The 13174-nt window shown below is 39.8% G+C and overlaps 5 protein-coding genes across 5 annotated transcripts; 2 read left to right on the top strand and 3 right to left on the bottom strand.

The window, feature by feature from the left end:
- Positions 1-183: 183 nt before the first annotated feature.
- I206_101928 (uncharacterized protein) lies at positions 184-2167 on the bottom strand (the record flags this gene model as incomplete). Its single annotated transcript, XM_019158676.2, has 6 exons — positions 184-282; positions 344-415; positions 487-1460; positions 1534-1567; positions 1680-1826; positions 1898-2167. 6 exons carry the CDS (start codon positions 2165-2167, stop codon positions 184-186), a joined length of 1596 nt encoding a protein of 531 aa, XP_019008422.2.
- Positions 2168-2975: 808 nt separating this feature from the next.
- Positions 2976-4847, bottom strand: I206_101927 (uncharacterized protein; the record flags this gene model as incomplete). Its single annotated transcript, XM_019158677.1, has 4 exons — positions 2976-4443; positions 4496-4578; positions 4628-4677; positions 4730-4847. 4 exons carry the CDS (start codon positions 4845-4847, stop codon positions 2976-2978), a joined length of 1719 nt encoding a protein of 572 aa, XP_019008423.1.
- A 506-nt stretch (positions 4848-5353) lies between these two features.
- Positions 5354-5863, bottom strand: I206_101926 (uncharacterized protein; the record flags this gene model as incomplete). Its single annotated transcript, XM_019158678.1, has 1 exon — positions 5354-5863. The coding sequence occupies one exon, from the start codon at positions 5861-5863 to the stop codon at positions 5354-5356; it is 510 nt and encodes a 169-aa protein (XP_019008424.1).
- A 1836-nt stretch (positions 5864-7699) lies between these two features.
- I206_101925 (uncharacterized protein) lies at positions 7700-10634 on the top strand (the record flags this gene model as incomplete). Its single annotated transcript, XM_019158679.1, has 2 exons — positions 7700-9746; positions 9814-10634. 2 exons carry the CDS (start codon positions 7700-7702, stop codon positions 10632-10634), a joined length of 2868 nt encoding a protein of 955 aa, XP_019008425.1.
- Positions 10635-11507: 873 nt separating this feature from the next.
- I206_101924 (uncharacterized protein) lies at positions 11508-12973 on the top strand (the record flags this gene model as incomplete). Its single annotated transcript, XM_019158680.1, has 7 exons — positions 11508-11602; positions 11683-11770; positions 11839-11916; positions 11976-12025; positions 12095-12173; positions 12245-12345; positions 12412-12973. 7 exons carry the CDS (start codon positions 11508-11510, stop codon positions 12971-12973), a joined length of 1053 nt encoding a protein of 350 aa, XP_019008426.1.
- Positions 12974-13174: the final 201 nt, after the last annotated feature.

The following is a 13174-nucleotide window of genomic DNA, read 5'->3' as shown; positions in this document are numbered from 1 at the left end:
GTAAACACTACAAAGATATTCGCTAGATTGTTGTTGTATTTTAAAAGTATACATTTTATATGTGATATATAGGATCATCATGTTATTTCTATATGGGCAAATCGAATCGCAGAATCATTCGCACGAGACTTAAGAACAATCACATGGCGGTACAGTTGAGGATACAAACATCTTGACGGCATATCAAGCATAAGCCATCAAGATCGTATGCGAATCACCTTGTTCTGGTCCAGGTATTGAGGACATTTTACAATTCGTAGATGGTTGAGGAAGTATCATTCGCTGAATCCCAAAATTGATTCAATTCTCAAAATGATCGTTGATGACATTTTATGAAACTCACTAAATACGCATCTCTAATCAAAGACGCTTCAGTAGGACCTCTTTGGTGTTCCTCTACATTGGCATTCTTTGACTATTGTTGATAAGCTCAGTAATTAGCTTAGATCTTTCTTTAACTTTTCGTTAGATGAAGCTTTGTCTCACCTCATTTCGCCGAGGAAAGATTGCAGACCACCTACTACTTTCAATACCAGTTATGGTCTCTTCCCCATCATCCATTCCAGGGGCCATACGAGCTCGTATAATCTCATCATGTTGCCGATTCTCTTCAAATACATCGGCATCTTCATCTGGATGCGGAATAAGACTGTAAGATAAACCTGCGCCTGATATACTACTCAATTTATCATCTGAAAAAGATAACCAAGAGTCATCCAATGATTTCAGGGTTGATTTCGTAGGTAAGATGTTTCCTTCATCAAATACTGGTGATTTCGGGCAGAGTGTTTGATCTTCTGTCCTGAATATTCGGTTTCGAATATCTTCTTCTGAGATTGGTAAATCTTTCAATGAATCAGTATACGATGTGACGGGTAAATAATCAGGGGGAATAGGAAATCTCTTCAATGAAAGCTCTTCCGGAGTTAATTGGGCCTTCGAAGTAAGAGGGGTTGATCGATCAAAGTACGTTTTCTCCCATTGTCTACCCCACCCACCGATTTCAAGAGGACTAAGCATACTTGGTGCTCTACCAATGTAGGAGGTCAAGCCCAGAGATACATCCTCATTTGTACAGGGTGTATGAGGCGATTCGGGCGTGTACGGGGAGGAAGCCCAAGAGCTTGATGAACAAGGTGATGAGAAGAAGGAGGAAGACGAAGATGCTCTCGAAGAGAGAGAAGACGAGTCTTCAGCTGAAGGCAGGGACGAGATTGTCGAGGTGGGTGAGAAGGATGCAGTAGATGTAGTTGAAAGGGGCTCAAGATCACTATCATCCGATTGTGGTGTGCTATAAATATCAGTCGTCATGGATCGACGAGGTAGATATGGCTTTGATGAACAACATGCGGAATTTAATGTTGACGAGGTCCCAAAGGGAGGACGTGGCTGCGGTCGAGGGGTTGGCGCGGAAGGAAGAGACCGGTCAGTCTTGAGAGCTAGGCCAGTCTGCCGCGAGGCTGTATCATCAAAATAATTTTGAACATAAGCTTGGAAATCGTAGCAGCAGCCTAATTAGGGAGATTTGCGTACCATCCCAGAAGACTTCTTTCAGGTCAGTCGGTACCTGTTTGGAGTTCAGCTCACAATCAGCCTGACGTGCATGTCTACCAGTAAGACTTGCATTCGACTGAAGTGCGCTAATTATCATCACACCAATCGGACTTGTTGAAACTCACCATACTTTGTAAGGTATCGATTTTTTTCCGTATCTCCTCATCGTTCTTCCCTTTATTACGCTTTCCTTCAATGTAGTTACACAAAGCCACAACGCCTCTATCTCTATTACTTGACTTTGAGCCTAATGAACGCAATACCGTTACAACCTATACACATCTGAATCTCAGTTTCAAACTAGTTTCTTGGGGCAAGGTACAAAGGATATGGCTTTGCTCACATCGGTAGCTTTCCAATAAGATTTGTCCCTTCTGACCACATCAGCGAAAGTATTCAGTAATAAAGGATCTCGAGCCATGTTGTCCTTATGGCAAATCGTCCGCGGCTTGTCGCTCCTACTCGAGATGGGAATTGTGGTTTGAAGAATGTAGCGTGTCGGCGAAGGTATCAAAGCGAAAGGAGGAAAATGACTTGTACTTAGTGTTACGGTATGAGCGCATTGGTATTCAGAAGGCGAGGAGGGTGAAGCAAAGGGATTGGAGGTTGTCATCTTGATCTTTACGCTGTGACATATATATCGGTGATCTCCCTTATACTAGCTTTACCGTCCCGTGCGATTTGGAGAGTGACGATGTCATACATCGGCTTCGGCGATATCGTTTCTTTGTTGTCTTCCCTGTGCACCACGCACCAGATTCAGAAGGAATAGTGACGATTTCCTCGAAGTCTCCCTCTAAGGATGTTGAAGCTGAGAAACGAAGGGTGAAATAAAGTTAAGATGAGATCTTCCTTTCAGATAAACATCAGTATATACCTCTGTTCTCACCGATCTCACCAGGAGAATGAGCCCATTTATCGATTGGTATGCGATGACGTTAGTTTTCCTTTCTTATTACACACAAAAGTTGTTTTGTATCTTTCTATCCATATCGAAAGTCACTTGATTAGTCATATCCCCGGTATCAGTCGGGATGTGACTAATCACAAAGGGGTCATACTTCAATCTTACTTACCCCTTTATCCTTTTCACAGCGTACTTAGGCTCAACATCAATAGACTGACAGCTATTCGTCTGTGTGTGCCGCAATTGTCTGATGCGTATTCGCGTAATCGGAGAATTTAGCTTGACAACCATCAATATGTTGTGATATTGTCAGTTTTCGTTCTGTCTAGGGTCATGCTTGGTTGGAGGGGATCGCCCGTGCATATTTTGGCTTGTTTGTATTACACATCTATTATGTCCGCCGGATATGGCTTGACACTGTTCTAACAGATTGACTGCCCCTACTCCGTATACATGAAACACTGGTCGAGCCTGAGTCAACGTGGTTGCACCTCACAATTTTCCAACTCCTGCTTCATGCAAAGACTTCTTTCCACCATCCCTTTTCCGTTTCCTCTATCAACCCTTCATCATCTTCTATCTCAGCTAAGAAACGCTCCACATCCTTTTGACTTATTGCTCTCTCACCTTGTTGAGCGTTCAGTTTATTCAAGACTTTCTTCAATCCAGTCGCATATTTGTTCTTATCCTCTTGAGGTATAATTTCAGATTTAGTAGCATAAAGACAATTTCTAATTTGTTGAAGAGCTATATTTCTAGCCAAAAGTTCACTTTCCCATCCAGCTTGCCAAGGTAACTCATCTTTCCCATTTGATCCACCTATACTTAATGTCAATCCCGTTGAAGCCGGAGCGGATCCATCAAATCGTAAGAATTTCCAACCAAGTCCTTCGCCTGCTCTTGCCGCATACGTATTAGCATTATCTATAAGCTGAGTTGCGTTCCGCTTGGCAGTATCATGTGAAGGTGATAGTTTTGCTCTTGATAAACTTGCTTTTGCCAAAGAAAGCAAAACGGAAGGTTTGAACTCTTTAGGTGTAAAAGCGGATGTCGGTAATTCCAATGCGGTATTTAAGTGAACGGTAGCTTGACTGAGGTGAAACCACGCTTGTTGAGCCAGTGGAGATGGTCCAGGTGGATAATGTTTGTTCAAGAATATCATGCGATTGGCGATCACGACATGAGTATCGGCCAATATAGTAAGGATTTCAGGTTTAACAGTTGGTTCCTCTGGTGGAGTGATATCTAAAGATGACGATATAGCTGTAAGAGCAGCTATAGCTCCTTCTAATGATTTCTCTAATCCCATAGTAGGTTGAGCTTGACCTTTATAGATTTCCCATATTATACTATCCATGCTGAGTAGTACTTTGACCTCCGCGAGATCTAATTCGGCTTGTCTACCTGGTGAAGCGAATACAGCTGCTCGATCGAGTATATTTCGTACAGCGAGTTGATCTTCTTGTATCGGAGTTTGAGGTTCGACTGTGGCCGTCCAAAGTGATAGGTGTATATCAATGAGGGTGATGACTGTATCAATGTATGTTGAGGGTGTAGGCAAATGTGTTTCGAATGTCTCTTCTTCTCCGTCTTGATCATCCGGATCAACTTCCATAGACTCTTCCGGCGCATCAGCGCCAGTTTCAATCTCATCTACCACTTCTTCAGTCTCATCCGCATCGTTATCCTCGCTGGTTGCTCTCAAGTATTCCTCTTGTCCATCCATGACTTCCTGCAAAATGTCTCTTGCCTGTATCCTCAATTTACGGATTTCTTCCAGGTGAGTGTCCGAGTCTAGGTCCTCTAGTATATCTGCCAGAGATGAGTACGATTGAGATAGGTTAAAGCCTACGTCCATACGAAGTAAAGGTGAATTCGTTAAATTTGTTGCTTGGGTATATAGTGCGATAGACCGGCGTAATGTTGGCACGCAAGAAGGAGGGAGTAGGAAGGATGTTGAGAGTGTATATAAGGCTCTTGCTCTACAGCATTTGTCAGCTCCCACGATTGTCCCGACCTTAAGAATTAGCTCACTGGTTGTAAGCAGCATCATATGTCTCCTGAAAGCCTAGAGCTTTTTCGTAGAGCTCCACAGCACGCTCATAGAATCGTTGAGACTAAGCACACAATCAGCTCACGTTTTATACTTGTACATGAAGAGCTCACTTTATCTCCATCCTTATACCTCTCCCCTTTCTCTTCCATCTCCACACCACCTACTCTGCTCTATCAGCTTACACTCCACAGCCTTATTGAGGAATAGCTCACCATCCAGAGCTTCATCATACGTATCATACGTTATTTCACGCTTGTTCTTCCCGACCTTTTTCGATTGTCTTCTATCTTCGTCTTCCCCTCTTCGTTTCAAAGATCTTTTTGGTGGCATTTCGAGTTTATAAACTGGCTGTGTCGTTACGAATTATCGAGAAGTGTTTTCTGCTAGAAGAGGACTACTGAAATATGTAATCACTCAACTTAATCTCCCTCCACTTCCCAGACTCGTTCGCCCAGGTTTTATCTATGCCTCCCGGATAGATATCCCCAAGTTAGATCTGCCAAAAGGATGTTATGCAATTTCTGTTTCTTATCTACCTATTCTGTTTCATTCATTCTCTCCACAAGCTGGACGTTTTACGGACGGTCGCAAACGGTGTGGACTCAGCATCCCAACCGTTCTTGGAATTGGCAGAGCTGAAAGTGAAAAGAAATGTATCGATAGGGGAATCTACAGGAGAATCAATCGTTTTGTTACGACCTTTGTACTCGAACTAAAACTAAATATAAATTCTTGATCTACAATTCGGCGTCATCGATGACATTTCGAGTCACGAGAGTATGCATAACACTGTAGTGAGTCTTGGAGAAGAACATATACATACAAGCATGTATAGATCATCGTGACGGGATAGAGGAGTTAGATCTAGTGACAATACATGGAAGCTCTGTCCAACTTCCTTCAGAAGTAGTACTAGGGGTTAGTGTCGTCTGAGGAGTAGTGTCGGGTGGAAGTTCTTGGGGAGTCTCTAAGGTGGCATTTGCGTCAGTCTTAATGTCGTTACTGTCATCTGTCTTGAAGACTGGTGTTTTGGGTACGATAGGAATGATTTGGTCGTTGGGATTATCATAATCCGAATCAGCAAATGGAGTTTCTTCAGTGTCAGTATCAGAGACTTCGTCCCAAGATTGAGTACGCCAACCATAATAACCAGCATTGTTCAAACTTCTTACTCGTTTATACTCGGACGATTCGGTATTTATCGCTGAAGTAGGCATCATTATTTGTAGAGGTAATCTTCTACCTTCACTGTATAGTCTATCTGCTGTATTGTTCTGATCCCAATAATTGATCACTTCGTCCTCCTCTTCGTCTGGATCTAATTGTATGGAATTGCCCAATGTCATCTTATCGCGCAAAATGTAATGTTTAACTCAGGATGGCTAAATCGAACGTGTCTTCAGTGAAGATTATGGTAAAGATTATCCAGTATGCTGCCACTTCAGTCATACTCAACTGCTGAACGACAGCATCGCGGAGCGGGGGCGAAATGACATCCTTTGATACGTTAGACATGGATCAGAAAGGATGTACTAGTGTAACGGTGCTGAACTTTCAACTAAAACGTCATAGGCATCCTCCACAATATATTATCAGTCTCAAGTTAGTCTGAGGTACAGCTACAATATCCTGGTCGTAGATTAAATTAAGTATTCTCCGTTAGAAAGTAATTTGACGTTACTATCCTGAAAGTCTGACATAGGATGATATTCTACGTGACTCGAGCATGGAAACGTCGATCCAAAGCTCCAAAAACTATTAATAGAGGGGAGGATGTAATAACGAAGGATGATCAGTTACCGGAAAGGCTGAATTGTATTTTCGCGGCCGTGTACCTGAATCACGGTGACGATCAGGTTCACACCACCTTGTAATGCTTTCGTTATAAACTTACATTCGTTCATACGCCTCTGATCTGTCAGATTGTTGGAAACGCTGGAACTTAAACACGTGGGGTACTCATACATCTACAAATCCTGTTTCAAAGGGGCTTCTTAAGGGGTTAAAATAACCGGGATCCTAACGGTTCATAACCCGCAAGAAGGGATAAAACAAGTTACCCCGCAGTCTTTCGATCGGGACAAACTCCCTTAATTCTCCGCAGACTCCCGCGCCTTTCCCCAGTGGATCGATTTTGACAGATGTCTCAATTGGGACCTGTGTTAAAACGTTAATTCTATTTTTAGGTCACTTACCATTGCAGAAGACGAAGGCTTCTGTTTTTCTGACGTGATTGGCTGTCTCATCTTTACATTCACCGTTAAGTCAGTTGAAAACGTAGATCTTTCTTTGTTAGTGATCTATCCGGAATGGGAGAAGAGGGTAATGAATTATTCCAAATATAGACGAGCATTTGGGATCGGCACGGCACGGCTTGTTCAAGGTACAATTCCAGCACGGCTTTAGCTGCTACATGCTGAAGCACCGCGGCGAAGATATTTCAGGATATTCAGTGAATGGTTTGAGGAAGGATTCTATCGGGAGTGGAAATGGGATTCTACCGAACAGTATATCTTTATTCCACTGGACATGTGTGAGATGGGATTAACGTTTTTGCCGATTGATCGATACTCGTATTTTTGCAAAGCGCAGTATGTATACGCCTTTAAGCCTTTTAATCAATCCGAGATTTATTTTTGACTTGAATCAAAAATAGATATGTTCAGTTATTTTAGTCTTTCTTGCTTTTGTCTATCTACATCTCATCTCCTAATCGTATATTGTAACAGTGACTGCATAGACGGATTGCATACGACAGACTAGGCGATCATCCACACGACAATGCATAGCCAAATCAATCAAGTTTAAGTACAACATCGCATAAAAGGTAAAGAAGATTATCAACTTTCAACAACCCGCATTGAACACGCCGCAGTCATCGCTGCGAATTTAAGTATCTTTGTCACACGACGTGTGAACAGTAATCGGGGAAGATAAGAGAATTAGACTGCGATTGAAGGGTTTTCGGATATTAAACTAATTGGGACGCGGTTGTCTTCACTTCCAGTTGTAACTACGTCAACATTTGGTCTTAAAATATACCTGTGGTTCTTAGTTTAGGTTTTTAGGGTTTGAACGATACAATTACCGAAAAAACATTAACAAAGCATCACATCGGGGAAACCGGCCTTAGTCAATTTGAGGTGAATTTGAACTGCTGAGCAGTTAAGGATTTAAGCAAGATGATATTTCGACCAAGAAGAATAAGGACTAAAGTCCTTAACTACTTATTCAATAGTAGTAAAACAACCTCTTTGGAAAGTATACCTAATTCACCCTTATATCTTGCTATTCCTTCATCACCTACATCAAGTATTTCTTCTCTCGACTCGTCTAGTTCAAAATCAACCATGTCAGAAGGTGAAAGTTTTGATATGACAAGGAGAGAATCTCTTCCTGATAGTATAGCTTCATCATCATCTACCGCATCAACTTCCCGCTTATATCCTGAAAAGATATATGAAGTAGAAGAAGAAGAATATGAAGAATTTGATTCTTCTGAATCTTCTGGATTATTAGGTTTCTTACCAAATTGGAAGAAAGTTGAAACCACATTACCATTTACTCATAATCGAAAACAAAGACGAAGACTTCGTAAAGATAAGTGGTCATTAGCTTTGATAATTGGATTACTATGTTCCGGAGTCACTGTTAGTATTGGATTATATTGTGTCTATCGACATATAAAAGATAAATCGATATATATTGCCAAATCAGATCCACCTCAGATACATTCCGAAGAGATCATAGAAACTTTTCCTCAATGGGTATTGAATGTACAAGAAATCCCCAATGATCCAACGCATATCTTGATTCCACCTCATGAATCACCGAAAATCGATTTATTACAACCAATACACGATAGATTACCATACGAAGTTCTCGAGTCGTATTTCTCAACCGGTTTCATACCGGAATCATTCAATTCAGATTCGCCTCATGCAAAACAATTACCATTAGATCTAGTCTACCTATTCGTAAATGCTTCATCAGAATACTTACAGGAGAACAAAGCTAAAGCTGAGCAGAAAGAAGGGATCGAGATAAGAGGTGGAAAGAGACATTGGCGAGATAATGGTGAACTACGAGGTGCAGTCCGATCGGGAATCAAACATATGAATGAACATGCAGGAAAAGTCCATGTCATTTCAGCGGATTGGGAATTGACAAATCAAGATGTTTCCAAGCTTGGTTATAGCGACGATGACTTATCGGAAAAAATGAATGGATGGAGAATCGGTCAAATTCCTGAATGGTTAAATTGGGAATCGCAGAAAGATCAAGAAAACAGTAAATTGAAATGGCATTTTCACAATGATATTTTCAAATTACCTACCAAATCAAACGGACAAGTCATACAGAAACCATTCGAAGTAGAAGCTCGGTCTGAAGTCGAAACCGAAGTTGAAGAGATTTCTAAATCGAAAGCTGAACAAGTTAGGTCGGAAGATGATCTGGATGAAGATTCGGAATATCCAAGAATTGAACCACCCACCCCTGTCAAAGTCTACTGGAATAATGAAAACGAATGGAAGAATCTGTCTACACCAAATTTCAACTCTTTTGCTATTGAAAGTCGTTTGAGCTGGTTATCTGGAGTATCAGAAAACTTTGTTGCATTCAATGACGATATGTTCCTCCTTCGAGACTTGTCACAATCGGATTTTCGTCATCCCTTACTGGGTAATATCCTCAGAATGGATTCAGGATTATTGGTTGCGCCAGAGATGAACCCTATGCAACTTACCGATCCGGGTGAATGGGGAGCATTACAACATGCCAATGAAATCATATCTCGTAGATTTCCGTCGAGAAGAAGAATGTACTTACATCATCTACCTAAAACTCAATCTAAAGCTATTTTGAACGAAGCTCTGACTATGTTCGGTGAAGATCTTAGCGAAGCAACAACTAGAACTTTCAGAGAAAGTAAAAGAGGAAAAGGTGATGTAGAAATGGCTTGGTTAGGTACAAATTTAAGAATTGAAAGGTGGAGAGAAGCTTTACTTTGGTCTTGGATTGTAGCCAAAATAGGTCACAAGAATGAAGGATGGAATAACGAATCCCGATTAGATTTAATTAACCTCTTGAAGATCACGGATGAACATATTATGGGTAACCAAAAGTTGCTCATTCAAAGAAGGGAAGACAGGAAGACTTTGAGTGATTCCTCAGAGTTTGATAATCAAGTTAATTGGCAAGGACCAAAAGCCACAACTTATCAATTCTGTGAGTAATAGTTAAGTATATAAGTAATTGTCCAAACGATCAAGTACTGATATCTGATATTTATCAGCCTCGCTCGACGGTCACTTGAACTTACTTTCCGACGAACCCAATCGAAGATGTTTGTTTAGCCTTGAACAATGTTTACCTCAAAACTTCTTTATCGATCCCAAAGTATCATACACTTCCGAAGAGATTTTCAAGCAAATGACATTTGCTGAACCATCTTGCGGAGATTGTTTGATTCACGCGTTAATAAATGAATCGGGTGAAAGGGGTATTGAAGCTTTCTTACCTTCTCCTGAACAAATTTTCAAACCCACTAATAATCAAATCAATCATGAATGGACTTCATTAGAACCTATTTTACCTTTGACTAATTCATGGGAAAAATCAAATTTCTCAATTGAAAATAATGTACTTGAAAATCAAGATATTTGGTCAGGATCATTAAAAAGAAAGGATGGAAATATTGAATTAAGAAGATGGGTAATTAAATTATTATCAAGATATAATTATGTTTTTGGTTCAACTCCTTCAATGTTTTCACCAATACATAATTATGGTCAATTAGATTTTGTTTTAGGTACAGTTGAAAGATCAAATGATTTAGCAATGTTTTGTATAAATGATGATCAATATGATGGATCAAATGAAAAAGTCAAAAGATTATTTGGAACTTGGATGAAAGATTATTTTGGTGATGAAATTGAAGGAGTAAATTATGAAAAACCAAATGTAAAATGGGAAGAATTATTACCTGAAGATACTGCTCAAAATACGACTCCACCTACAATTAGAGAATATTGGGTACCTAATCCTGATTATATCGAAGATGATGTGAATAATGAGGAAGACAGTGTGGGTCAGCCAATCGGCGAGGCTGATTAGGTATTTGATTAATGACGACGCGAGAAACATCAATACCCGACTAGTCGTAGGAATAGAGTCACCCGGGAATGATAATGAGGAAATTAACGAATCTGTACGCGAAACACCCTGGAGGTGATATATCTGATGCCACATTGCGACTGGGCAGGAGAACTCGTGTTGTAATACTCACAACTTCTGTACAAGGAGCGATGCTTTTATATTTCATGTTGTACACAATTGCATTGTAGATTGTAGAGCATATAGAACACTTGCATGAATTTTACTGCACAGGTCGTCTAAAGGTATTACAAATTAGCCGCAATGCGAAGGTCACTATGGGACAGCTACCGTTGGTCTATCCGCGCGACTGTCGGGCGATTGAGATGCTATTTTGACTAATTGTTCGGTTTTACCCAGGCAAACTGTCATAAGAAGCTATGAGGTTTAAGCTTGTGCATGAATAAAAGATGAACAAAAAGATATCGGATCGGATTGCAAAATAGACTTAATGTTCTAAATTACCCGAAAAGGTAAATCTATATATGTTAATCTCCGAAAATGTTTAATTGAACCCTGAGAATATCATTCGCAAGTTTATTGTTCTCTCTCTTTTATTTTCATTCCAACTGTACCTTCTTGATAGTACAATAAAGCTTGTATATCAGAAAACATGCGATCAAGTTTTATTGTTCTTTATAGAATGTATAGAGGTATAGATTTGATGATTTGCGTCTTAAGAGAAATGTGATTTACTTATTATATAAACTTATTTCGCATCATTGGAGATAGAATCATAACTTTTACCGTCTCTTTCTCAACCTGACATTCTCTTGATTATTCTTGATAACATTTTAAGATCAGCGTACAGAGCAGTAAGAGATTTCTGACACCATGGCACCCTTTCAAACCATCATTCAACGACAAGATTCAACTAATTCCACTGCTGGTGATACTACATCTGGTGTACCGCAATGTGTAGTAACCTGGTAAGTCATTCCTCCTACCCTACACTTGGTGTTTTCTTGAAACACAGCTCACTGATCGCCATATATATTGCTTGCTATAGTATCGCCACTGCACCTACAGCTGGGTGTTCAGGCTCAGATGATTGGACTTGTCTTTGTGCGAATACAGATTTCATCAATTCTGTAGGAGTGAGTAACCTTATACCGCTCGATTCTTCCCTCCGGAGTGGGAGTCAGACTGATTGCTTGTTGTTTAGGCATGTTGGACATCCACTTGTTCTTCTACAGACGCACAATATGGTCAAGCATATGCTAATCAAGCTTGTGCATTTTATGTGAGTACATATGATGACTTTCATAGAATGCGAAGGCTGATCCGGCTATCTTGATTTAGGGCGTACCTATTGGTGGAAATGGTACTTCAACAAGTAGCCCAACATCGACGTGAGTAGACTTGGTGTTCCAACAAATATGATGAGGACTATGTTGACGATGTACCCATCGTCCCTCCAGCGAGACCCAAGCTACAGGTACTGCGGTTTTGACCCCTCCTGTAGTGGTAACTCCTGTATTCATTCGAGTGCAAGCCATCGTGAGTCTCCTTCTCCAAGATGTCTAATTGTGCATCAGTCAATCTGACTAAAACTATTTTTATGGGTGTAGATGAGTTCGATAAGTTCACTTCTAATGGTAATTGCCATAATTTTGGGTGTTTTGTCGTGTAGAGCAAGATATAAGAGAGATCAAATGGCTTCGCAAAACAGGTGAGTAGATTGCCATGGAATCTGATCAATTGACATTCTGAGCATATTTTTGATCGTTTGTAATAGGACATGGAACGGAGTTACTGGATTAACAACAATGGATTCTAAAGCTCCAAATACATCTAAAAATAAATCAAGATTTTTTAATAAATCAACACATTCTTCTGCATTTGGAAATTCAAGAGGTGGTATAAATACTTATCAAACTGAAAGTTTTGGATTAAATTCATCTAATTTTGGAGGTTCAACAACTTTAGCAGGTTCAAGATCTGGATCTTCACCAAATCATATAAAATCATTTGATAATTCAATTTCACCAAATTTAACTTATCCTATTACAGCTATTACTTCTAATGGAGGAGGAGGAGGTAGATTTACAAATAGATTAACTTTAAATGAAATTGAAAATAAATCTGAAGAATGGGAATTAAATAATGTTAAATTAGATAATAAAAAAGATAATGAAAATTTCGTAATTGATAATTTATCACCAACTTCTTTTGAAAGTAAAATGGAAAGTGAATTAGAATCTAATTTTACACCTACTGAAAATGGTATGGATAGTACAATTGCTCTTAATGTTTTACCTAAAGAAGGAAGTGGAAATGGTAAAACTCATGCTTTTTAAACTATCTTTGAAAAAATTAGTTTAATCCTTTGTTTCTTTTTGTTAATAGATATTACAATTATGTATAGTTGATAGTCTGTGAAGTATCCTTCAATGTCTATGTGTCTGAAGGTCTTTGATTCTTACGGCTTATATGCAAATTCTATGCGAATTAGGTTATTCACTTCCAAATTGGATCGCAGCTTGTTTTACCACGAATCA

This window comes from Kwoniella pini, chromosome 2, assembly GCF_000512605.2.
Source record: "Kwoniella pini CBS 10737 chromosome 2, complete sequence".
Taxonomy (NCBI): domain Eukaryota; kingdom Fungi; phylum Basidiomycota; class Tremellomycetes; order Tremellales; family Cryptococcaceae; genus Kwoniella; species Kwoniella pini.
This window is presented reverse-complemented; position numbering and strand designations above follow the sequence as displayed.